At 44.6% G+C, this 26,981-nt stretch overlaps 1 protein-coding gene across 1 annotated transcript; it reads left to right on the top strand.

Moving 5' to 3' along the window:
• Positions 1-13,037: 13,037 nt before the first annotated feature.
• LOC309684778 (uncharacterized protein) lies at positions 13,038-21,527 on the top strand (the record flags this gene model as incomplete). Its single annotated transcript, XM_082500644.1, has 6 exons — positions 13,038-13,253; positions 14,690-14,768; positions 14,858-14,971; positions 15,058-15,208; positions 16,373-16,492; positions 21,491-21,527. The coding sequence occupies exons 1-6, from the start codon at positions 13,116-13,118 to the stop codon at positions 21,525-21,527; spliced, it is 639 nt and encodes a 212-aa protein (XP_082356770.1). The 5' UTR covers positions 13,038-13,115.
• Between the last annotated feature and the right edge of the window lie 5,454 nt (positions 21,528-26,981).

Genomic DNA, 26,981 nt, shown 5'->3' with positions numbered 1-26,981 from the left:
GTCTGTATGACCTTGGAACATCACGAGTGGTGAAATCGGTTGTTCTTCCTGGAATGGTACGTACTTTTTAATTGGAGAAGCGAAGCTTTTATGTTATTAGGTGCTGCATGACCCTGTCTCAGGACAAGCTTTGGAGCGCCTCTTTGTAGGGGGTATTTCTTGTCTAGTGCATTAACGTACTGTCACTTGAGAGTATCCAGCTGAGAGAGCCTTGAGGTAAAATCTTGGGCACAATGGTACTGTTATCTTTTGAGTTTAGGGATAGTAAACCAAGTTTTCTAGTTTCATCATAGAGCACAAAGTTACCTGATTCTCCACTTCCACAAAAGGGCATTGAAAAATACCTTTTTTTTGGCACGAGTGAAAAAATAAATCACTACCCCTTAACAGGTCTGTAACAGAAATTTCTGAAATGCTTTTTTCTGTCAGAATGAAATTTCTGTCAGGAATTCCGTCTTTCAAAGATCTCGGTCTTCCATAGTTGTGCTGTAAATGACTTGGACCCTTTCCCATGAATCTCAGCCTAGCAAGCAGGTGACTTTAGAGCAGACCACAGTTTCTGTTTTGCTTGTTTGTAATGCTACAGTGTGCTTACTCGTCTCAAGCACTTGTATTGCGGTACTTTCTAAAGCGAAGAGTTGGGTTGGTGCTCCACTGGGTGCGTTTGCCTACCGTCTGGGTAAATCTGAGAGTTGTAGCTGGAAAGACAAGTTGTGTGCTGGCATAGGCGTATAATCAATAAGTAAATTATGTGTGTGAAAAAGGACGTAGCTTTATTAAGTTTTATTTCTGAAATCTAAGCAAGCTGGGAAGAAGAACAGGAAAGGGGAAGAAGGAACATGTCATGTATTGAGTCTGTGTCTACAGAAGTGTTTTGAAACCAAATAGAGTTATAAGTCTCAGTTGTATCAGGGAGTCTTTCCATACCACAAAAAGAGTGGTTGAGGAGAAAATATGACGAAGCCTTGGGGGGACAAGTTGGCTGTTGTGTGATGAAGGTTGTGAATTTGGGAATAAAGCCAAAGCTTATCTGAGTTTCTGCTCTTATGGCCTGAATGCTCTTGATTACAAACCTGTCTGGTCTGTTGCTTTCATTTCGCTTCCTATCTTTTTGCTCTGAGGTTAGGTGAGCATAGGCAGGACACAGGTGTTGCTGGTTGGACTGTTGACTTCTGTGGACAACAAAGTTATCCAGGTTAACAGCAACTTCAAGTAATTCCGGACCGAGGTGTCAAGCCATGAGTGTATTAATACAGGGTATGTGTAGTGACTGTATGACTGTCTTTTAGTGGAAGAGTAGGTGTGTAGTTGCTCAGAGAGAAAAGGAATGACTTAGAAAACGGAACTTAGAAGCTTAGAAAGAATTTTGGCTTTTTTTTTTTGGTCACGGCAACAGCTCTTTTTACCCTCTGGATGATATACATGTGAAATGCAGCAGAAAACTGAAAATGTTAAAGGAGTCTTATTGGAATTGGTTTCTAGTAAAAGCAACTCTGAATTAAAAACATTAGTTCTGTTAAATGGGTTTATAATGGTTGTATGTTTCAGAAGTATGGAATGGTAATTTCCCAAGTTTTCCTGGTTTGTATGAGGCAGAGGGGTAGCATTTGGATCCTGTGAGCTGAGAAAAGTTTTCTGAGTTCATTCCCAGAATGAGTCGGCATTAGTCTAGGAGCATATGAAAAGCCTGTGCAGAGCGCAGTGGAAAACTAGGCCGTTTCAGGAGCTTCTAGGTGGTAAATGGCAGTGTTAAAATCGGGAAACGTTGTTGGAAGACCGTATGTACAAATGGAGAAGATTCATTTGGCGCCAGTTGAACAACGGAAACAATCTTAGAAGAGAAAGAAGTTGGAAGCGACACTTGAACTTTGGCTAATTGTGCAGCAAGCTGTGTAGCGTATTTCTGCTTCCCTCATAACAGTCCTCAAGACTTGGAGCAGCAAGAATTGGAACAATCAAAGCGCTTGCGATAGTCCTTCGAGTAGGAGAGAAGACTGGAAATTTGATTTGATTTAGAGGGAATCTGAAACAGGAAATGACAGTGGTCTAAATTGCTCCGGGTGCTTCTAAGATTAGAATTCGTGAGCAAGATGAAAGGTAAATTGTGGAGCAGGTCGCCAGGCAGAGTAGTGGCAACAAGTGCTTGATAGGGGAGAGGAGAAACCTTTGGGGCTTTGGGGTTTGGTTATTTTTCCCCACCTCTGGGGGTAAAAATAGAAGATAAAAAATGGACTACCTTGTGAAGTTCACTCCCTTGCTTTATTTTCCTGTAACAGTTTGTTGTTGATGTAAAGCTTCCTGTTTGCATTGGGTTGCATTTTGTGAGAGGGCTAAACGATAGCCTGTGTCCTTCTGTTGTATAGCTTCAGTGCAGGAGTCTTCCTGTGCTTGTGCTCTGCTCTGGCAGTGGGTATTGTCCTGGGACGTGTTGCAACACGTGCTGAAAAATCTGTCCTCACCTTGTAACAGAGGTGCATGCCGACTGCTTGGCATGTTAGAGAGCAGCGCGCGCTTCTTCCTTCCATAGTTCATTATTTCTAAGTAGGAAATGGAAGTTGGTAAGCTGTAATAATAGACTGCACCTTTTCAGCTGAAGTTAATTCCGTGAAATAGCTGTAGGAAATACAGTAAAGGGAAGGCAATAAGAGATTTTTGTACAGGGCTGTTTTCTTTTTCTTTTTCCTTGATAGAATCGGAAACCATGCTTTGTTTTTAAGTCTTATGCTCCTGTATTTACTTTCTTGTTTGTGATGTGCCAGTTCTGGCTTCCCTTTTGAATGATTTCGACTTGGGTTGTCAAACAGCTGAAATATTAACTTGTAGTTTTCCTGCAGGTAACTGCTATAGAGCCCATAACGAGTCACGGAGGAGCCAGTGTGAGCACTCAGCACCTTCATCAGAGCCTGCAATGGCTCTTTGGAGTGGCAGCAGTGGCTACAGATGTTGGTCATCTACTTCTGGTTGACCTTTGTTTGGATGATCTGTCTTGCAGTGAGAACGATATCGAAGCATTGGGTAAGCTTCAGTTTTTAAACATGAATTGAGGTGTAAGAAAATGTGTGTCTTTTAAAGAAGCAGTATGCATCCCGCTTTGAAGATACTAGTGTGCAGACATTTGTGAGTACTGACTGCAGGTGGCGGTCTGACATTGTATAGTCCTGAACTGATTAAAGCTAGGAGTGGCTGATTACTCCTTCTAGTGTTATAAATGCCCCCTCCCACCGAGATCGCTGTGTCATTATGGTTCTTGCCAGTGAGGTGCGGGAGTTTTACCATCTGAGTCGGTGCAGCTGCCTGGTAGGAAGTTGTGTCGGAGGTGCCCTATTTCTTGGGAACGTTCTTTGGCTCGTCTTAAGTGACTTGGGGCAAATTCTAGGCTTGTTTTCTAAAAAAAATCCAACTTGTCAAAACCCCTGCATTTGGATGAATGAAATCTCTGATTGGTGTATTCAGATTGCATCCACTGTTTCAACTATTACAACAGTGGCTTCAGGAGTTGGTGTCACTTCAAATAGCTTCACTGTGAGGCCCAAACTCCTGATGTATGGAGTCCAAGAGGAATTTGTCTATGAAGGTTACGCTTCTACTTGATTTTTGCCTACGAGTGAGAATGCGTGTCCGATCAGAGAGTTCTTATGTTCTTTGAAGACGTACAAAATGGAAATGGCAAAAAAAGTGCTGCATAAATTGGTATTTTGCCTGGGACGGTCTACTTAGATTATGGGTTTTGTGACGTCAGCGTATAAAATGCACGCTAAATGGCATCACGCATTCCTTGTTTTGTGTGTGTAGATCTGGAAGTTGTCACTAGAAGTCCTGCTCAAGTCCCACAGAGAAGAGAAGCTGTGACCAGAGAAGGGAGATGTCTCTGTTTTTATTTAGAAAATCCTTCCGGAACAGCAGTGTCAACCCTGTGCTACATAAGCAGAAGCAATCAGCTCGCTGTGGGTTTTTCAGACGGCTACCTGTCACTGTGGAACATGAAGACTTTGAAGAGGGAGTAAGTAGGCCTTTACCCTTGGCCACGCCTGGAGGGGCAGCGGTCTCCATTTTTTGCCTAAGGAAGTATGTGAATTTAAAGAGGACTTTTTCAGGGACTGAACCCAGTATGAGTACAATCTTGGAATGTGTAGAAATCCTCTTCTGCAATACCTTTTAAGTCACACCTGCATTAAGTGGATGGCCTTCTCCTGCGTGCACTGGGATTGTTTTCCTTATTGTGCCTGTGGATTGAGGAATTGTAACCCAAAGAAGCATGCTTTCCACGTCAAGCAGCTGGGATGCGATAGAGCCGATTTTTATCAGACAGTCTGTTCTACCAGTAGTATTCAGTGAAACCGTTGTTTCCCTGTGTGCGTATTTTGATGAAACTGATTTGAGGAACTCTTTTTCAGATCCAGTAACTGCACCTAGGGCATACTTTGAAAGGCTGAAGTATGTTAGTGGTGTGATTTTGGTGATGCTAGTCGTTAAAATGTGCAGGAGGAAACAAGTGAGAGACGAAAAATCAGTAGCTGATCTGTGTCTGAAAATATATTCTTTCCTCCACGTCAGCTTTGGCTGAAATCAGAGATTGACCCATTCCGAGGCAACGATGCATGTGAATGAAAGTTTGCTTGCAACACTTGGCGGTGAGAATAAGGGAGGTGTAAATTTATAAGTAAGAAAAATTAAGAGGTGATTTAAGATCTGCCAAAGAGCAATCTCACTTGAAATATTTGGCCAGCTTCAGACAGGGATTCACTTCAGCACATCTGCAGCGACTCACCAGAAGCTGTTGGATGCATAGCCAGTGGAGGAATAATTAGGTGGCAAGAATGGACTGTGAAGGTACCAATAAGATTCACAAGTCTGGAAGAAAAATGCTTTGTGTAGTCCAAGAAATGAGAAGCTACTTGTGTTTGGCACTGTTTTAAATTTGTTCAGAAGATATGCTGCATCTGAAGTTCAATATTGAAGTAGGCTACAACAGTAGGAGCAATCTTTTGCCTGGCTGCTGAAGTAATCCTTTATGATGTTCCTCCTCCTGAGGCAGAGGAGGACATAAGCCCAGGTTATTGCGTTTGCTGGACAGGAGTTTCCTCACCTCTTGACTGTTGCATATACAGTTGTCTCTTCCTTGACTCACTTGTTTGAGATGGAAGTATGACCTTCTGTACTTTGAGGATAAGCTCGTAAGGTCTTCTTTTCATGGAAGAAGCTGCTACCCTTCTACAAACAGTTAGGGCCGGTAGGCTCACCTTTTCTTTTTTCTTTTTCTTTTTCTTTTTTTTTTTTTTTTTTAACGTTGTAGGCACCACTCTCAGCTTGAAGGAGGAAGGATTCCTGTCTATGCTGTCACTTTTCAAGAGCCTGAGAATGATCCTCTCAATTGTTGCTACTTGTGGGCTGTTCAGTCTACACAGGAAAGGTGAATAAACACTTCAGTGTCACTTCAGTGAGCCACTGAATTTTATTTTTTTTTAATATGTTTGTCGGCATACAGTCGATACAGGTATATTTGTTTTGTTTCTTGAGCTATGCAGGAGATTCTGTCAGGTAGGGAAGGTTTTAAGCTGACAATGCCATTTTTACAGGCTTTAAGAGATGTGAAGAGGGACCCGGTAGTTCCCGCCTTCGGAAAGAAGGCAAAGCAACCGTGGCTGCATTTTTGCGCTTGCATTCTTAAATGATTTCCTTTTGTTTCTTGCTGACTGCTTCACGGTTTGTTTGATGCTCCCAGCATGGTATTAAAATACCATTAAAAGCAGCTGAGGCTGCAGATCTAGAAGACTAAAGGTGCCGATACAACAGCCCGCTGCCCCTAAAGGAGGGCGGTGACAGTATTGGCGATTGCCTTGTGCCAGCTTCGGCAGTCGTGAGCCAGTGAGCCTTCGTGAGCCAGTTCAGCTCACCTGGAGGGAAGGATTCAGCAGAGAAGTCAACGGTTTCCTGCTGGATGACTGCATCACATCCGAATGCGGGAGGGTGCAGTGGGTGCAGGAGAGGGACCGGAACTTTGGTGGTAAGGGAAGGGGAGAAAGATCTCTCTCTCTTTCAGCATCATCTCAGCCATTCCGAGAGCGACAGTCTTTTTAAGTTTGACTTTAAAGCAGTTGTGATCGAGACCTCTTGGCTGTGAAGAAGTCTATCCAACAAGTTTTAGTCCATGCAACGTATTAAAGCTTTCAAAATGTATGGTTAGCATTTGCCCTTGGAGCTTTTAGTGCCAAAATGTCCTCTTATGTATTTTAGTGGCTAAATGTGGCCAGTTACCGTGTTTTGGGAAGCGGTGTTTTTCTTGTCAGCAAGAGCGTGCTATTAAGAAAACGTCGGTCTAGAACTAATGAAATGATTATGAGGATTATAAAGCATCTTTGTAATCTAATTTCCTCATTGATACCCTTTTCAGCGAAGGTGATGCGCTGAGTTTACATCTGTTGCAGTTAACATTTGGTGACAGAAAGTGCTTGGCATCAGGACAAGTCATGTATGAGGTAAGATGTGCACGCGTGTGAAAAGAAGAGTTATTTTCTGTGGGTGAGCATCAGCTGAGTTCGCAGGGCTAATATTGACCATCAAAATTCAGAGCTGACTGGAAAAAAAGTAGTCTTTTGCTGAGTCTTCTTGGGCCTGGCCTTTGTGCATGCTTTTTGAAAACAAGGCGTACAGTTTTGTGCTGCAGTGTCGTGTGTTGCAACTAGATTCGTCTGCAAAGAGCCCCTATCAATTCAATTCCTGAAGAGGAAGCAGCTTTTACAAATAAAATTATTCTTAAACAGCAAATTGAGGGCATGTAGGAAGAAAAGACAGGGCCTCGAATAGCTTTGTTTAACCAACCTGCAGACTTGAATAAGCTTCCCTCTGTCTCCCTTTCTCCAAAGACGGTCATCTATACCTGTTTCTTCTTTGCTGATCTTTGGGTTTAGTTTCTTGGTTTCCTTTTGAGCTCTGTCAGCTGTACTTCACATGAAATGTACCTACAGCGTCTCTTACGTGGTGATGATCCTGAAACCTTGTAGCTGTAAAGATAACTTGTTCTTCTCTTGGGCTGGGTTACCTATTGAATCCACTCTCAGAGCCAGCAAAATATGTAAATACAGTAAACAGTGGGATGACTCGTTCAGAAGAGAATACAGCAATGTACAAGCTGGCTCCAAAGGTGGTGCGTTTAAAATGCAGGTGAGGTATCATTATATCTCTGGTATGTAACAGATATAGGGCGCATCTGTGTAATGTAGAATTCTATTCAGTAGTATGCTCGGAAGTCTTCCAAAACCTTTTTGAGGGGAAAGTAATCTTAATTCAGAGCAAGCCTTTCCTCCTATTTTGATCCTTTGTCTTGCATATTCTCAACAGGACAAACCCCAAAAGGTGCATTAGGCCAGGATCTGTACTCTACCGTGGGCACTTTTAGTCCCAGAACACTTCCTTGGAATCACAGCTTGGTCGGTACCACATGACTGTCTGCCTACACGGCTGTCTGAGACAAGTTTCTTTCCATCCTCACTGGCAGAAAAGCGTCTACTTTCATATCGGAGTGTGACCAGTGCATCTCATTTGAAAACTCTCTTCCTGTTTTACTGGTCGATAAAGTCCCTCCTTCATCACTTCCATACAATGGAGTTCCTTAAGTGGGATTTGCTTGCCCCAGTGTGGGAAGTTTCAAATAGACTGCTTTGCTTCAGAAGTTGTCTTAGGCAGGAATTGTTTTGGTATTATTTTGCCCTTTCCCTCTGCGCCCTCTTTGTGGAGGACCGGCTCTTCATATATGAACGAAAGTCTAAATTTCTAGCTCTTAAAATTAGTCTCTGACAGGTTTCTGGAGTTTTAGTACTTTACCTGATGAAACTGTCTTTTGGAGTGGTGGATGTCTCGTTCAGGACAACATCTTTTATTAAAATTGGGTGTAGTGATCATTCATTCTGTACCAAAAATGAGGCTCTTTGCCTATGCTTCACATCAGTTTTTCAAAGAGATGGTTTTCATTTTCCTCATCTCCTCTGCACGTCTGTTATTTTTTTTAGGAGTGAAAACCATAATTTTTTGTAATTATTACTGGTTTTAGACAGCCTTGATATTTATTTGAAACATTTCCTGGAACTATGAAGAGAAAGCTTGCCTCTTCTCAGGTGAATTAGATGTATGTTATGAGATCATATGGGAATGTGTTGTTTCATGCTAATTTAGGAAAGTTTTAGGAAACTTGGGTAGAACGTGGTGTGATCCGTTTCTGGGTTGGCTTTTGTTTGGTGGTGGTGGATTTTTGTTGTTTTTTTGTTTGGTGTCCACAGTACGCCCAGTCTTGCACCGTACAGCAGACAGTTCGAAGCAATGCTGTGTTTGGAAAGACGGTTCATTTTAGTTAATGCTTACTTAGCAACTGGTGGCATCAGGGGATGAACACAATCCTGCCGGGGTTTCAGTGTATCTCAAAGCAGTTTGCTTACTCTGTAGTGCTTTGTGATCCTAAATGCCTTGGCCACGTGCATCCCATGTCCTCTCTGTTTTCCCCTTTTGCTGTTGGCTGTGCTCGGTGAAGGACCTGAGGGCCATTCACCCATTTCACCCAGTTCACCCATTAATCAGTCTCTGACAAGATGAGAAGAGGAGGTGGCAGGAGCTTATGTGGTTTGAAAGAAGATTGTTCATCAGTAAGAAGTTCTCGTAGTTCCCAGCGAGGGATGTGCGTTCACTCTGGCGATGTGCCTCTAGATCATACCTCTCGACAGAGCTTTAGCTGCTGCGATGGCGTGACTTCTCTGACTTCATCAGTTCTGTGACCAAGACACGGAGGAAAGAGCTTTGTGTGCATGCGTGCTGCGTTATTTCAGATATCTCTTTGTAGATATATATTTAGGTTTATAAAGAAACCTTGACATTGCAAGGAAGTCTGCAAAACACATTTAGATCTGAATGATGTTGGGGAAATGCTAGAGTTTGAAAACGTGCCTGGTCTGTACCGCCAAACTTAGCTGTTGGGGTTTGACACTGAATTCTCTTGCATGTCATTTGTAGTTTCTATTTATTGTAACAAATAAGCTCATGGGAAATATACACGGTAAAATATGCTTATTATATGAGATATAGAGTGTCTTTCATATTTAGCTATAATGTATGTTTTTATCTCAAAATGACCCTTTGTCTCTTCTGTTGTTTCCCCAGGGTTTGAAAAACTGTGACGAGAGGTACACTTTAGATCTCACGGGAGGAGTCTTTCCCTTGAGAGGGCAGATCAGCAGTATTAAACTACTCAGCTGTCAGACCGTAGAAAAATTTCTCAGCCCTGTTGACAGAGAGGATAGCATTATTGAAGGTTTGTTCTGATGCCTGTGTTTGATTATTTTAAAATACGTGGGTTTGGAATGTAAGCAATGGATGCTGTTCTGGCCACAGGGTCTGAAAGCCTTAAATATCTGTACAGACTGGATTGTTGGGATTATTGAAAAAGACAAACCGTGTGCTTAAGTTATGTGAGACTTCTTTAAGGTAAAAACTAGGTGAGTTTTCACGCTTGCTGACATGCTCTAGCGATGTATGGTGGGGTCATCTGTATACTGCTGGTCAGGCATTTTATTCCTTCAGCTGTCACCTTTGAACAATAAGATCATTCTCTCCACTGCTTTGGAATGTTATCTGAATCTCTTTTTGCCCTGTTCAAACCTGTTTGCGTGTCTACTTCCAGATGGTAGCCCCTCACAGGCGGTGTTCCCCAGGGCTCAGTACTGGGGCCTGATGTCTTTAATACCTACCTTTATTAATGATCTGGACAGGGGAATGGAGCGCACCCTCAAGAATTTTTCAGAGGACACCAAGCTGAGTGGGAGCCTTGATCCGCTTGAGGGTAGGAAGGCTCCACAGAGGGATGTGGACAGGCTGGCTGGCTGGACTGAGGCCAATGGTCTGAGGTCCAACAAAGGCCAAGTGCCAGATCCTACGCTTGTGTCATAACAACCCCATGCAACAGTACAAGCTTGGGGAAGAAGTTCTCAGGATCACAGCCATCGAGGGGAGAGAGAGCACTTCACAGCAAAGTTTCTAATTGATATCGAATGTGATGTTCGTTGTATGAAATCGACTTGTTGGCCAGGTCGGGTCAAGTGCCCAGGTGTCGCTCCTCTATGATTCTAAGAGTGGCTGGAAAGCTGCCTGGTGGAAAAGGACCTGGGGGTGCTGGTCGACAGGCAGCTGAATAGGAGCCGACAGTGTGCCCAGGTGGCCAAGAAGAGCAATAGCATCCTGGCATGTCTTAGAAATAGTGTGAGCGGCAGGAGTCGGGAAGGGATTGTCCTGCTGTACTCGGCACTGGTGAGGCCACAGCTTGAAGACCGTGTTCAGTTTTGGGCCCCTCCCTGGAAGAAAGACCTTGAGGTGCTGGAGCATGTCCAAAGAAGGGCAATGAAGCTGGTGAGAGGTGGAGAGCACAAGTCTTGCGATGAGCGGCTGAGGGAACCGGGGTTGTTTAGCCTGCAGAAAAGAAGGCTGAGGGGAGAGCTTCTTGCTCTCTTCAGCTACCTGAAAGGAGGCTGTAGTGAGGTGGGGGTCAGTCTCTTGTCCCAAGTAACAGGATGAGAGGAAATGAGCTCAAGTTGTGCCAGGTCTGGTTTAGAATGAGTATTAGAAACAAATTCTTCACGGGAAAGGTTGTAAAGCGTTGGAACAGGCTGCCCGGGGAAATGGTTGAGTCACCATCCCTGGAGGTACGTAAGAGACCTGTCGCTGTTAGGTTAATGGTTGGACTCAACGATCTTAAGGGGCTTTGATCTTAAGGGTCTTCATCTGAAATGCCTTTGGATTAAGAGAACTGGTGTTGTGTGTGTAAGTGTGGAGGTGTGAATGTTGTGAATAGTTTATGTTAAAATCTCTATTCCAATTTCTGGTTTGTCAGGGTTTCTTTGTTTATTTGGTGTGATAATTGTGGTCTTTCGTTCGGAATATGCATGGAAAGGAGCTATTCTTAAAACTCGTCATTGAGTCAAAGCTGGAAATGAATAATGCCAGCTGTGTGAGACAAGCATATACGACAATTATTTGTATGCTTTCTAAAAGTCGCAATGTATGTGTTCCTAGCATGCTTTTTTTGCTAAACTGTTCATCTAGCTAAACGTCTTGATCAGCTCTTCATGTACGGAGAACTTAATTAGCTAATAATTGTGTATTTGACTTTGCTTAGAACGGATGCAATTTGAACAAGCAAAAGGGGCAGTATGACTGAAACCTGTCGCAGAGATGTTTGCTGCTCTGTAATTTTTTTCACTACTCTTAGTAAGTGTTGTGTTTCATGAGTGATAGAACAAAATTAAGCCAAAATCGAAAGTGGTGTTTTAAAAATATCGGATCTACCCTATTTTCTGCAAATAAAACAATGTCTTCTCTTTTACAGCAATATATCCTGACGTCAGTGTAGCAGTCTTCAGTTGGCAAGTGCAAACATACGGTCAAGGCAAACCATCTACTTATTTGGGCGTATTTGACATTAACAGCTGGTATCATGCTCAAATGCCAGACTCGCTAAGGTAGATTTTTATTAAGTTGCTTTCAATATCCCTGCAAATAATTCATTTGAATGTCGGCGTTTAGCTGACGCGCTTGTTTTCTTTAAGGCCAGAAGAGTTCCTTCATGATTGCCCCTATTTTGCTTTGTGGTCACTGGAGACTGTGACAAGCATGACTTCTCCCGAGCTCCTTTTGGATATTCTGGTACATGAGCACAGTCTACGTCGGGAAGTTCCTCCTTTTTATCCACCACCGGAGCAGTTTTTTAATCCGAGTGCCTGTACTTTTGGTAGGTATTTCAGTGCTTTTAAGAGCGATAAGCTTAAAATGAGATGCTATTTCTCGGTTCTCTTGTTCATTGTCTGTCACACAAAAACCAAACCCAACCCCCCACACCCCCAACCCAACTCTGATGACGTTGTACTAACAAGGTATTTCCTCTTGTGAAATATATCTGGCAGTCTGCGGAGTTTTGCTGCTTTTGTGACGTAGCCTGTGAAGTGGTGCTGGTTATAGAAGGAAATGACTTGGAACTGAAGCTCAAAGTACTCAGTTCTATCTTTCCAGATACTGCTATGTAAACAATGTAAACTGGTCATAACATAACTGAGAGAGTCTGGAAGGTTGTCAAACGTTTGTTGTTTCTGCAGATGGCACGTGCTTGCTGAACTCCGGAGTTGTTCACGTGACTTGCACCAGCTTCCAGAAGGAGGTGACCTTTTATTCTGTCTCTGTTGAGAATGTCACGAGGTGGACATTTTCTAAGCTTTCTGTTGCACTGCTTTCAGTGTCTGAGACCATTTAATGCTCCTCCTGCCCATCCACACGCGTAATTGCAATTGTAGCCTGTCACCAGATTTATGCAAATGCTCATGCTTTAGGTCCGCTCTTGGGACTGTAAAACCACCGCGGTCTCCTGTGGAAGCATGATCAGGGATTGGATGTCTAGAAAGGAATGCAATGTTGCTCTAGGAGCAAGAACAGAAATGTTGTGGAAGTCGGGGAAAGCTGTTACTTCTTTACGAGCCATCGGTCAAACTGCCTGCATAGTCCTGAGTTAGAGTTTTTATCCCCGATTAACTTGAAAAAAGGGAGCCAGAATGGAGAAAATGAGAAATTACTTAACTGTTTGAGAAGAACGGAAACTTTTTTTCTCCCAAACTTGGCCCAATTGCAACTTCCGAGCCACTGCCCAGATTGTGACAAATAATGTTGACTTAAGTTTCAGCTCGCTAAATATTTCCAACATGGATCAGCTTCTGCACAAACAAGCATCGAAAGGATCTTCCAAAGCGTGGTTTACAGTTGTGTGTTAGTTTAGCTGCTATAGAATGCATTTTGTGTCAGTGGTCAGGGAAAAAGCAAGGCGTGTGTATCGAGAGAGAAGCTAGAAAATACTTAATCATTGCAAGGGCTGCTCTTTTGTTTCACGGGATTTTTAAAATAAACTGTAACTGTTAGTTTGGCTGCCGTCTTTAAGACTCGGCATAGTAACGCTTACTCAGATGGCTAAGCCAAAGCACATTCCTGATGCAGGCTTTCTGACAGTTTAAGGGGACGTTTCTATAATTTCTCTTAGCGGTTACCCAGGCCCTTAGTGACCGACTAACAATGCGGCCTTTATCAGTAGTTTTGGATTGATGTTTCAGACCCTGAATTTTTTGAAGAAATCTGTCCCTTCAATGACTGAAGCCATTGGTGAGAGCTACCACAGGTGTCTGGTAGCTGGCTTGCTGTCTCCAAGACTCGTCGATGTCCAGCCATCCAGTTTGAGCCAGGTGAGCGCATATGAGGGAATCAAGGGGGAGATACAGCCCTCTGGTTTGGCGGGGCTGGAGAGGCTACAAGACATGATAACGTGGTTTTCGTATTATTTGCCAGTTGCCCTGAAATACGAGTGTTGGCTGGAGTTAGCAGAAGAAATAGTATGCTTAGCCGCAAACTATGGAGTTTGACTGGGAACAGCCCTAAGAGATTTGTCTTTAGAGACCCGTCTCTTAATTCTGGGCCACAGACATGCACAAGGAAGCGTGCGCTCAGTGCTGGTCACGCGCAACATCAAGCCTCTTTCCCTCAGAGCAACCTTCATCCCCATCGGTTTCTCGAAGCATGAAGTTTAGTGCAGTAGCTGACAATGGGGGTGTCTCGCTGGGATGCGAGCTGTTGCAAACGTCAGCTTGCTGCACTACACACGACCGTTTGCTTCCAAGGAAGAGAGCTGTGGTAAAGGATTACTGGTGTCAGGTGAAAGCAGATCTTCACCTCTGCGGCCTTTGCCTCGTGCTACAGTAGCCCAACGTACTCCTCTTAGACTGCCCTCTTGTTGCTGCAACACTGTCATCACCTTTATCTCATGACGCTCACTGCCTTCTGTCTCCTTTATCCCGCCATAGTGACTTCACCCCCTCTGTCACAGGTTTTCCTTTGGCACCGACCGTTCTCTCTCATCTGAAGAGCTTCATGAGAGATAGAGTCTTTGTGATGAACAGCCCGTCTGTTTTTTAATAGCCTTTGCTGGATTGTGACTGTGCCGTTCGGAGACTTGTTATGCATTTGAGCAGGGATTCCTTTGGAATGTTAGTGAGACAAATTGCAGCAGTAGGGTCGAGAAGCTTGGTTTGCAGTTTTGTTTGCCTCTGTGAATAGCATTTGGTGTGTTTCCTTGCCTGCAACCAGTTTTCAGAAAAAGATGGAAATATCACATGTGTGTTCCACTGTGTAGAAATCCCTTGGAATGTAATGATTTTGCCTAGAAGGGAAAGATACTTTTAAATGTCTTTAAAAAAACCCAACTAAACAAAACCCCCAAAAGAGCAAAGTAAAAGTTTGTGGAGGAACCTTTCACCCTTCCTGCACTCCTGATGGCAACCTTACACGCACGGAATGCGTAATGGGTAGTGGCAGAGGATGTTACAGAAAAGAGCTAATTGGAAGTCAGTGCATGAAGCCTGTACTGCAGAGGCATGGATCTAAAGATCAGAATTAGCCTTCAGTAAGTTGAAATGTCAGAGGAAAAGTTACTGTGCTCCTCAGACCAAGGAGCAGTCCAGCCTGTGGCTCAAATTAAGACAAAGAGTGTGGAATGACTCGCATGTCTCCGAATTGACTTTGTGATGTCTGACTGAGTATACAGCTAGAAACAAACATTCACCGTTGATGGTTCAGGTGCTGAAAGTAAGTAAGATTCTCATTTTATTCTGTCTGTTATGTTTAGGAGGAGCAGGTGGAAGCAGTATTGTCAGCTGCTGTCCAGACAGGTTCTGCAGAACTTCTGAGAGGATGGACATCTGAAGGTAATACTTCTTGCCTTCTTTTAAGGTGACTTATTTTTTGAGTTTGAAATTTTTGATTCATTTCTTTTTTGTTCTCTTTTTTTCTAAAGTTGCCAGAAGTTCTGCAGTAGCCCAATCTGGCAAGATCCTTCCTCGAATTGAAAGGAAGCGGGCTGTTGAGAGAGCCAAGCCTTACCGTTTGCCTTCATTGGTATTAAGAGAAGGTAACTTTTAGGAGAGGGAATATAGCGGACAACTCACTGTCACTTTGATTACACAAGGCTGATATGTTTCCCTTCTTGCTTTACAGACTCAAGACCAAAGCCATTATCAACAATAACGAAACAAGCTCATGTGGGAAATGTGTGTAAAAGAGAAAATTTCCTCAGTCACGTATTGGCCAATATCAGAAAATTCTGGGAAGGAAATGAGCAGAAACCCAGTTTCTCCCAACGCGATGGGTAAGCAGCCTTTTGTCACAGTCTTGAGCTACATGTGTGGAGAGAGAGAGAAAAATCCATTTGCATTATGTGAGTGTTTTGGAGGGAAGGTGCACCTGCACAAAACTTTGGCTTTTTTGCACGTACAATACAGAACACTTGAGAAACTGTCCTTCATAAGGAGTATTTAGAGAGAGAGTTCTGCTATGAAAATCTCACTTATGCAAATACATTTAGATATATGAATATATACACACACACATACATACCACATTGCCATTATGGTGAATGTGTTTACAGAATTTAAGAGGGCTGACACAAAAACTTTGATTACCACTAAGGTACCGTTGTACAGATTTTGATAGACTTGCTCATGGGATCGAATAGTAATCTTTTACCGCTTCCTGCCCAGTTGCTGCTTCGTTTCTGTCTTTTTTACATCAACTTAAGCAGAATTCTAATGAGCAGGAAAGAGGCTTGCGGTTGTCCGATGATTTTCCTACGGGTGGCACGGTCAAATAAACTTGAATTCTGGTATGTGTGGACTTCAGGGGAATGGGAGTCAGTTACATTTTCCTTGTAATTCTAGTCCTAGAGCTACAGAACCGCCAGCCACAACATCAACTCCCCGTGATGCAGAGTTGTGCGATGCGTTTGCTGGGACACCAATTACAAAATCTTCACAAAAATGTTCCAGGAATAGTGGATCTAGCATGAATTTTTCCAAAAGGTGTTGCTTCTCGTATGTGGATGGATGGATGTGTGTGTGTAGACTTTCTGTGTTTTCCAAGTGCTTGCATTCCGCTTTGTCTCTGTGAAAGAAAAGGTCAACTTGGGCACACAAGTGAGGGGAGAATGTGAAGTGGTGCCAGTGTTGCAATGTAGATGATATTTCTTCTGGCGTGAGACTGACCTGACTTGCGCAATTTGCAAGGGATTCCTCTCTCCTCAGTGGCAGTGGTTTGGGAAATTAAGCATGAGATGTACCAAAATACTTGAGAAACTAGAAGATGCCTGTAGCTTGTTCTTGGGCCTGATACATCACCTGAACAGGGAGGGTTCACCTGTATTTCTTGTTCCTGGAATGTTTTTGTTATGTGTCGTGTCAGATTTCTTGACCGCAGCGTGATTTTTTTCCCCCCATTTATTTATTACTTTTCATCTTTTAAATTGTGAATCTTCCAGATTGCTGGATTTGGTGGGCCGTCCCGTTCCTTCGTGTTCTCCCGTGCGGGCTTGTAGCTGGCAGTTCCCATGCAGACCACCTACTTCATCCGTGGCATCCAGCCCCTTTGGATCAAATATGTGTGGTCCCATCTCACACAAGAAATTCGCGGGAGCATCAGAGCTGAATGTACCTGAGACTCCTCCTGCGGTTAAGGTTTGTATTTTAAAAAAGCCAGCAACAACAACCGACCACACCAGACGCTGGTAAACTTGGTGTGAAATGAAACCACCAAAGAATTTAACGGAAACACTGTTGCGTTCACCTTGTGGAATATTTTCAGTGTGCGCGTGAGTATTGCATATACAGTCCTTTTGGAAGCAGCGCGTTAGGACCAGTCTTGAAGAGGGGAAGCTTAGTTCTAATTAAATTGCCGTGTGCCCATTGTCCCATAGCTTTGGGAAATACACTTCTTTATATTGCATGGAAGAAAGTGAGTTAACACTGGCATGTGGTCAGTACTCATTCAGGAAATCGCCTTGAGGAGAAGTGTATGGATTTCCCCAAGAATGTAGGCAGGAAGCAGCTGAAGTTGAAGGAAATATTCCTTTTCCGCAGGAAGAAATAACTGTTTCTAACAATTTTCCTAAAACTGAGGAAATTAATGTAAGTCAGCTATGTTCCCATTTTCGACAAAACAGAAAAACTCTTTGCAAATGGAGGACAGTCCTGTCTTACTGACAATTGGAAGGCACCCAAAACGGTCTCAGTTTCTTTAGCTGGTGAACGCAAGTTAAAGCCTCATTACATAAGGGCAGTTCTGTTTTTCTCCTATGCGTTTTGTGGACCTCTAACACCGAATAGAACCCGTCAAGACTGGGGCCTTTGAGGGCTGTAGTAGGAAAAACAAAAGTGCCTAAACTATTTTTTAAAATAACCATACATTTGTTTGGTTTGTTAGAACTTAAAAGTTTCTTATTTGACTTAAGAAGTCGTTTAATTGTTAAAGACAACACAAAAAGTTGGGGAGTGCAGCTTTTCGATACTGGGGGCCGTTTACCAAATGACAAAATGCTGTGGGAACCAAACTCATTGTCGGAATGATTTAGGTGCTGAGATCGTTTACTCTCTGTTCCTTATTAACATAAACAGAATTCCCCGTAATGAGTTAATTTCAGCATCGAGATACTTCAAGCTACTTAAAAGTCTTTTTTTTTTTTCTTAAACTACATTTTTTTACCATCTGAACTTTGTAAAATATGAATTTTGAAAGGTTGTTCACATGGACTGAAAATTAGAACTAGTGATTCTCCAGTTGTCCCAGGTTCTTCCCCATTGTTTTCACTTCTGCTGGTGCTGATGAGTTCTTCAGAAGACATCCACCATGAATCGTTAGTAACAGTTAGGAGTGAAATGCAAACTGAAGGGAAGGCGTACCACAAATAGATCGGTCTTAAGTAAGAGAAAGTGCTTTTCAGTGTCCCACATTTGAGATGAAGTTAAATGGGCAGTCACTTATTTAGCTGTCTCGGCTTTGGGATTTAGGATGACACTGTAGAGAAGAGGGTTACAGACTTGGGAATACGTAAATCCCTTATGGTGTAGACGGGAAATTTGTGATGGGAAGAAGGCAGCGGGTACATGAGACGGTCACAAAGCTTCTGCAGTCATTCGTGTGGCAGTACGGGGAAGGTTTTTCTGCTTTCGTTATAACTGTTTTGTCCTGATTTAGATGTAAACACCTGCTTTTGGCTCGTCTGCCTTCACTGAATTGAGGACAAAGTAGTCACTGCTCTCTTGTTTGTAGATTTGTAAGCATGAAAGGAAAGCTTATGGCAGACTAGTATGTCTTGAGTTTAGTTGTGAAGCATGGTGTGTTGCTATCATAGGATGCTTTGGCAACTTTGGACAAGGCAGGAGGCAAGAAAACGAGCCGGTTCTATGGAGACTGCTGCAGAGGGGCTTCTTCCTTCTGCCATCGTTGGCTAGCACGATAACGTAGAGGGCTGGGCAAAGGTGCTTACACAGGGGTTAAATTCTCTTGAGCATCGGAGTCACTGGAAATAAGTCACAGATACTACTTTTGTTCTCACCATAAAAGCCTGAGTATCTCACTCAGGATCGTCAGATCTGAGGATCTAGAAGGAAAGAAGAATTGCTCGGTACAGGGAACTAGAAAGCACGAGGTGGAGGTAGTTAAAATATACGTGTTGTCTCGTGTAATCCAAGTGATTCCTGAAAGCGCAGTGTCGAGATGCCGAATGTGATACCTGGCCAGTTTGGCGCAGTGTTGCGGTCACACCTCTCATGACTGAAACTTCAGACGTTGGGGACATTTTGCCCCATTAGGTGCAGAGTCGGTCACTCCGTGTGGGTTAGTAATCGGTCCAGAAGGTACTGCAATGGGATGATTACTGGCAGTTGTGTATGCAGCTTGTATTGTAACGCCGCTCACTTTGTCCACGAGTGGGGACAAATCGTTACTCGTGAAGAGGAACACCAGAAATGGAGCACTGAATGCTCTCTTCTATCCCTTCAACACATGAACTGTTATCTGTAGCAGAGAGTACCTTGTACGTGTCTTAACTTTTTACACCCAGTGGTGATCTGAAAGGAAAAGCAGCATTTCACTGTCCTCGGTTTCATCTAGCTCGACTTGAAGTTAGTCTGTTTGGTAATGAATATTGCCTTAACGGACCTTTTTTAACTTCAGGGGATTGAAGATAGTGCAGCACTGGGAGCATCTCCGTGTCAAGGAATGGGCCAGATCGACACTGCTCATGAGATAAAAACGGCAGTCACTCCCAGAAGAAGTGCAAGAAAACGGAAAAACCTTAAGGTACAATTTGCTGAAAATACAGTCAGGGATGAAGAGGCGCAGCCTAGTGACCAACCTCTCTTAGCTGGGGAAGCAGACCATCCTGGGCAGCTTCAGGATTTAGACCCGGACTTGTCTTGCCAACCTGTCTTTTCGCCCCCTCTTTTGAGGTCGAGGGGAAAAAAATGTGTCTAGCATTTCCCGAATTGTGAAAGAACCAGTAAGCAAACCTCTGGTTGTCTCACGTTCTTGATTTTTGCTCTGTACCGCTTTTTCAAATCATACTTAGCAAGGCCTTGCCTTTTTCCTTGAAAGTATATCGAAAGAGAGCTTGAAATTAATCAGCTAAATGATTTGATTATTTTTTTCCTTCATGGAAACTAGCGACAAAAATCACCGTTGAATCTGTGTAAGTCAAGAATTAGGAAGCGTTGCTTTGCCTTTAACAAAAGGCAGAGTAGCTTTCTTTAAACTTACTTGGTGGGCTACCTCTTAATTGCAGACTTTCAGCTTGTAGGATGGTAGGAGAATTTGAGAGGGAAGGTTTGTTTTTGTGGAGAGAAACTGTCATGCTTTTGGGAATCACTCTGTCATGACTTCTTCATGAAAGAAACATTCATTTGTGTTCTGTAGAAGTGTAAGAACTTGTGCACGAGTAATGTTTTTGTTGCCTTGACACAGGAGCTTCCAACTCAAGAGGAGGAGGATACCAACTCCCGAGAGTCTGTAGGAAAGCCAAAACTCAAGAGAGGGAGAGCTGCAAAATCAAAAATGAAGCAAGCAAGCAAGTATGAAATTCTTTTTGAGCACTTATTTGCATTCCTTTGTCGTGCTAGCGATTCAGCTTTTAGCCACCGAACTGCCTCTTCCTCACTTGGCTCTACAGTTCTGCTCTGACTTTCTGAGCCTGTGCAGCTTGCTGGTCTGCTGGGCACCGTTTTCCCCACTTAGGGGTTTAGTTTTCTAATGGAAACAGAAGAGGGATGGGAGAGAAAAGGGCAAGTGGGCACTACTCTTTGCAACGATGGCGCACTCTTCTATCCGTCTGTCTGTCTATCTGCCTATCTAAGGTCTTATTCCACCTTATGAAACCACACTCTTATGGTCTTTAGTTCCCTATAGAATGCAGGAGAAGGTCAGACAACGAGTAAAGAGAACTGCTTGTTTCTGGCCATGTTGTCCGGTTCCCTCTGGAAAACCATTTGAGGACGGTTGCCTCTTAAAACCTGGGAGGTGGGAGGGGCTCTAAAAGCTCATGCGAATAGTGACTGAGAATGCTTGGGGCAGTCTGGCAAGGAATGACAGCAGAAGGAAGCTTCGTGATGTACCTTTTCTGCCTTAATCCTGTCTACAAAGAAGGCCATAAATAATTCCTTGGCATTGATTTTGTAACTCCACGGGGTTTCTTTTCCTCTACTAAATACTGTTGGTAATAAAAGAATCAATTTGATACTTCTCTGTCTTTTCAGAACCACAAGAAAAGAAGGTCCTTGGTCACCTCCCCCAGTGGAAACAAGATTCACCTCTCCTTTTGGAAGCACACTAGCTAGAGCAATGGATCGTTTGGCAAGAACACGCCCAGTGTGCATGTCCGCAGCCAACCAAGTAGTTTAATTCCCCTTCAGAACTTCCTCTCGTAGAAGACTGCTCTCAGGGTTGTTACTGCATTACATTTATTTCCTGCCATTTCTTCAGTTCTCATGTAGCTGCCCCTAAATAGCTTTGTAGTTGATTTAGAGGGGGTGGGGGGGAAGAAGCCACAGGTAGAAGCCAATCCATAGTTTCTCGTGAGTCGTTGCCTTTTAATTCTTATCCATAGTCTTGCTGTTAGAGAACAGGGTTTTTTTGGAGTTAGTTGGTCACCTCCACCAGTGGAAATCAAATTCATCTCTCCGTTTGGAAGTCCAGTGGATGGAACAAAAAGCAAACAGAAAGAAACCGCAGACATGGCAGAGAACACTCTGAAAGAACAAAAAAAGACTGTCTCATTTTCCACAGCCACTTGTGCGCCAGAAGATGCTGTAACTGTTTTTTAAGTTTATAATGAACACCACTGTTTGTAAAGTCATCCAAATGGTGTGGATTAGGAGAAAAGAAAAACGTCATCTAATTTGGAAGAGATCATTTATAGAAATGACTGTAAAATTTCATAAACAAATGGTCTTCGATCAGTAACTCCATATGGACTTTGATTTCCTCTGTCAATGCAGTTTTCTATTTTATATTAAGACTTCATTCATTTATGTAATATGTAGATACAACTTATTTTAGGAATGTTAAATAAACATGTGTACTTCACAATATGCTTACTGCCTGATAGCTTTTTTAGAGAACAGTGGGTTGAAAGGTCTGTATAGGTCAGAAATATTAATGTTGGTTTGCAGGAGTGTTTGGAGCCCTCAAAAGTGAGGCCAACAGCTTTTTAAGCTTTTTAAAGTTTGCTTACAAGTCCTGTAACAAGTTGACATTTAAAACATCCAGGTTTATATTTTCTATGTGATGTTTGACCTTCTGCCACAAATAATTTGGCTCACAATGCAAAATGTTAATTCCTTACATTCACAGTTAAGCTGTACTGTACTGAAGTCAGAACGTAAACAATTGTATTTTAAGCAGTGCAATATTATTTGGTACTTGTCCTAAACTTTGGGAAAGCTGCTCTTCAGTTCCTAAAACTACATCACACCTCAGAGGTTTCCCTATTTTTTACAATTTGTTGTCAGCAAAAAATTGACTGTGTAGAGGGTGTGCTGCTTACAATAGCATATCAAATTTAAAGGGATACTGCCCACAGACTTTGGAATTTGAGTTCAAGAGTTGATTCTGATACAATATGTAGATAATTTACTAATTGCTGGAAAAACTCAAGAAGATGTTAGAACTGAAAGGATTAAGTTGCTAAATTTTCTAAGTCTCCAGGGACTAAAGGTTTCAAGATCTAAATTACAGTTTACAGAAGAAGTAAAATATCTAGAGCACTGGCTTACAAAGGGGCATTAGAAATTAAATCCCGAAAGAGTAAAGGGAATCTTGTCTCTAACAATACCTACTAATAAAAGGCAAATAAGACAATTAGAATTGTTAGGGTACTGTCAACAATGGATAAAAGATTAGAGCAATAAAGTAAAATATTTATATGAACGAAATTAACTAAAAATGAACTAGTAAAGTAGACCTCCGAGGACAAGAGGCGTTGGGAAGAGATAAAAAGAAAATTGATAGAAGCACCTGTCCTCATCTTACCTGATATCCGTAAACCCTTTCAAATTTTCATCAATGTAGAAAATAGAACAACATATGGGGTTTTGACCCAGGGATGGGCAGGGCAGAGAAAACCTGTAGGATATTATTCTAAAATCTTAGATCCTGTAAGCCAGGGGTGGACCACTTGCCTGCAAGTGGGAGTGGCAACCGCATTATTGATAGAGGAGGTCGGAAAAGTCACCTTAGGAGGTGAACTGAAAGTATATACCCCCCATAACATCCGGGGAGTGTTGCAACAACGAGCTGATAAATGCCTTACTGACAGTCGGTTGTTGAAGTATGAGAGAATTCTGATTAACTCCCCTAGATTAGAAATGGAAATGACTTCCATTCAAAATCCGGCCCAATTTTTATACGGAGAGCCCAAAGAAAGACTACTGTCTCCAGTTAATAAATCTACAGACCAAAGTAAGAGATTTAGAAGAAGAAGAAGAAGAATTAGATGAAAGAGAAAAATTCTTTGTGGATGGCTCCTCATGGGTAGTGGAAGAGAAACAAAAATCAGAATATGCCATCGTGGATAGGTACACTTTTCGAATAATACAGCGGCCAAACTGGACTAATCAAGACACTGAACATAAAACTCATATGGTGGATCTGAGCACCAGAGTTGATCAAGAAATTAAAGAATCTGTTCCTCAAAACAGAATATAAATAAAATTAACCTATAACAGAGGAGGTGGGGGATGTCCGGTGGCTGGGTTACATTCATCAGGCGGTGCTGGGTGGCACGGCGGGAGCCTCCCTTGCTGTGCTGCGGGGCCGGGGCTCCCGGAGCGTGTTTCTGCTCCTGCTGCTTCACCTGCTGGAGCATTTCCCTCATCTTGCGCTGTGCAGTCTTGGGGAGGAGAGGGGAAAAGCAAGAGGTGGGGGTCAGGGCACCGCTTCTCCACCCCCACCGAGCATCTCAACGCTCACAACTTCTCACTCCAGACAAGCTGTAACTAATTTCAAGTTTGGTTAGGGTTTTGGGGTTTTTTTTTGTTTGTTTGTTTTTTTAAATTGTGCTTCCTCCATCGCTCCTCAAGAGCACCTGAATTTTTTGGGGGGGCCGCCCTCCCTCTCAAGTGGACAGGAGACAAGGTTATGGAAGATGCACCCAGGTGCGATGTGCGTGGCTTTGCCAGCGCCGAAGATTCCATTCACACCCTGGGTGCTGCTCTGCACAGCATCCAAAACACCCATTATTAGCTCAAACAAGCCAATCTTTAATTTCAGCGCTCGCACAGCCTGGGGGAGCTGATGAAACACCTTCAGTGCCTCTTGGGGACACAGGGACCACCCAAAAGAAGAGCGGCGGGATGCTCGGGTGGTGCTGGGCTCAGCCACTCCGCGCCTTTCCTCGGTGGACGAAAGCAGCCGGGGAAGATCGGGTAAAGCCACGGCCAAACCATACCTGACTGGCAAAGAAATGCCCAATGATTTTAGCAATGACCTCCTCGTTCTCATCTGGGGTTTGGTCTTGTGGCACAAGGACTTCCACACTGGTTAAGTTTTGCAGTTCATTCACCTGGAGCAAACCACAAGAGGGTTTTGTTGTGGAAGAGCCAAAATCCTCCACTGCCGGTGTCCCCACGGCACCAGGCACTCTGTGTGTCTCCCCCTTCCTTGGGACCAACGAGAACCACCACCAGGACATGGGGGCTGAGGATCAAGACGTTGCTGAAACCACTGAGCACCCGGGATTTGTCCCCCTGGGGTGGGCAGGGGTGACGGCTGATGCCAAACTCTGTGTCCCCGGGGCAAAGAGAGGGGGGGGCACCCATGCACACACACACACCTCCCCCTACTGTCTTGCCACCTTTGCCTATCATGCAGCTGGAGGCAAAGGAAGGCACCTTGATGTGGGCTTCAAGCTTCACTTCTTTTGGGTTAAAGAAGTTATCCTCTTTCAGCTTCCCAAATATTCACCCCTGGGCCTGGGGAGGAGACGGACAGAAAGGAAAACCATCAGGCAGTGCCCGCTGTGCCTCTCCATCCCCAAAGCTGACAATGACCCCATGTCCAGCAGCATCAAAACCACGGTACCCTCTCTGGGAGGCCCCTCCGTCTCTGGAGGGCTTCTAGGGGGCCCCCTCTGGCCTCTGTGAGGGCCTCTCCCCGAGGGCAAACAGGCCTCTTCCTCTCCTCCGGGCACTCCTCGGCCTCCCGGCGCCCGGCTCGGGGCTTTCGGAGAAGGGCCAGCGCCTCCCCCAGACACAGGAGGGCGGGGCGAGGCGGGACGGCGCCGGCCCGGCCCCACCGCAGGGCAGGGGCAGAAGCGGGCTGGGCGGCCCTCAACGGCTCCCTCAGGCAGAGCGCAGACGGCAACGCGCCTGCGCATATCCACCGCCCCCTCCCCCCCCCTTCAGCCTCCCCTCCAGCTCGTAGGGGCCGGAACTCGGCGGCGGCAGCCAATGGGGAGGCGGCGCTGGGCGCGCGGGTCGGCCGCACTTCCGCCGGGGGCCGGCCGGGGCCTGTGTAGCAATGGCTGCTGGGGGCCCTCGTCGCCGTCCTCGCCGCCCCCGGCCCCGCCGCCGCGCAAGAGGCCGCCCCTCCCAGGTCAGCGAGCCGCCCCGCCGCCTCAGGGCCGCCCCCAGGCATCGCCCCGGCACCCACTCCCCCCTCCTCCTCTCTCCCCCCCCCCCGCCTGGGGCCTGCGGGACCCCCGGGGCCTCCTTGGCGGGAGCCCGCCCGGCGCCTCGGCCGGCTCTCCTCGGGCGGGAGCGGCGTTAGTTGCTCTGTGGGCTCGGGTGCAGGGTGGGGTCTTGCTCTGGGGTTCCCCTGGCTCTGGCTGCCCTCCCCTGGGCTGGGCTCGGCCCCTCTGCCCGCCCAGAGCCCCCCCTCCGGGGCGGTGGGGCTCGTGGTGGGCCCCCGGCAGCTCCGTGCCCCCCCCCCCGCCCTCTCCCAGCCCGGCATCCCCGTCCTTCCGGCCCTGTGCGGCGGCTGTGGCTCCTGCCGCTGTGGGCTCGCCCCGTGCCGCAGTCAGAGTTGTTCCCCTGTGATGCTGAGATGACTGTGGCTTCCAGATGTTCCCCCCAAATCCGTGGGCAAAGCCACCCCCTCGTTGGCTTTCTGTCTGCACAGCGGGGGCTTGAAAAGGAAAAAAGAGGGGGTGGAGACTTGGAGTGGTGAAGGAGCGGGGAGCAGCTTATTACAACTTCCCAAGAGAGAATTCCTCTTTTCTCGCCATCAAATTGATTCTAAACCTCCAAGTGGCTGGTAAGGTAAAAAAGGATAAAACAATGCTCTCCAGGTGCTGGGTGCTCTGGTAAAGCTGGAGAAAGCGGCATTTCTGTTCACAGACAGTTGCCGTAACCGCAGTCAGGTATTGAAACTGCGCTTCTCTCAGGACGTAGCCTTGAGCCTGGAGAGCAGCTCAGAAGGAGTTAGCTCCTGCTAACAATTGAGCAGGAGGATACAAAGATTTTGCCTTTTGAAGTATCAAATATGCTGAGTAAGAATGCATTTTTATGGGAAGATATTTCCCTCTAATGCCTACCCCCCAATATTTTCTGCCTGACTTTTAATAGCATAGTAATAGCCAATACTCTTGATGTTGTATGAAAGGTGCTTTTAGGGACTTCTTTGTGCTCCTGATACAGAGAGAAGGTAGTCCAGAAGCAATGATATCAGCAGGGTTTCAGGGCATAACAGTTTAAAAGAAATTCCTTTGTGTAAGAAAGACCAAAGAATTCTTCAAAGAATCCTTGGAGTCTGTCATGACATTTTGGGGGGGCAAATAGAAGAAAAAAAAAAAAAAAACAAATAGAGGAAAACCCACCTAGGAGCAACCTTTGTGCTCCATTCCCAAAGGAAAAATTTTTACTAGATGTTATCATTGTTATCAACTGATATAATACTTGGACTTATGCTTAGTAAGAAAGGGTGCAGCAAAGAATTATTTCAAGAACTCATTGACGAGCACTGATTTAGCAGTAAGTGATTGAAGTGGGTGTATGCAGTTGTTGCTTTCCCACCTTTTATTTCCTGTCCTACTTAGACTTTTCTTTGCAACTCGGTGTAGTGATTTATGAACTTAGATGGCGTAGTAATCTCTGGTGTGCTGCTTTCCCCGAGGAAAGAGGAAAACTTTACATATGAACTTAAGTTTTTGGCGATAGGAACAAATGTAAAATGTTAGGGAGCATTAACCGAACGAGAAAAAGAGGCTTAATGTGCTCCAGCGGGATAATTAGCTCTCTGAGAGCGGTCGTTGGCTGGGAGAGGTTGGGGGGTGTTGAGGAGGGGTGCAGTTAGGCGTGTGTGTGCCTGAGATGATCCCAGGGGCGCTTGGAGGGGGAGACCTTCGGGATAGGAAAAGTAACTTTGGAAGTTTGGGCCCTGTGAAGGGAAGTCAGCCTCTTGGGAGCTTCCCTAGGGTTGCAAAACGCTGTTGTGTGTGTTCGTTCCTCAGCGTTTGGATACCTGTGGACGATGGTGACGAGAGTCCGCCGAAAAAGAAAACATCAGGTATTGCACATTACAGAAGTATTGAATATGCCTGATTTTTCTGAGGTTTTGTGTCACTTTGTAAAGTCTGACTTTTGTGCTCTGGCATTGTTCCT

This window comes from Vanellus vanellus (assembly GCF_965231255.1).
Source record: "Vanellus vanellus genome assembly, contig: HAP1_SCAFFOLD_179, whole genome shotgun sequence".
Lineage (NCBI taxonomy): Eukaryota > Metazoa > Chordata > Aves > Charadriiformes > Charadriidae > Vanellus > Vanellus vanellus.
The sequence above is the reverse complement of the archived record's forward strand: the minus strand, read 5'-3'. Positions and strand labels throughout refer to the sequence as shown.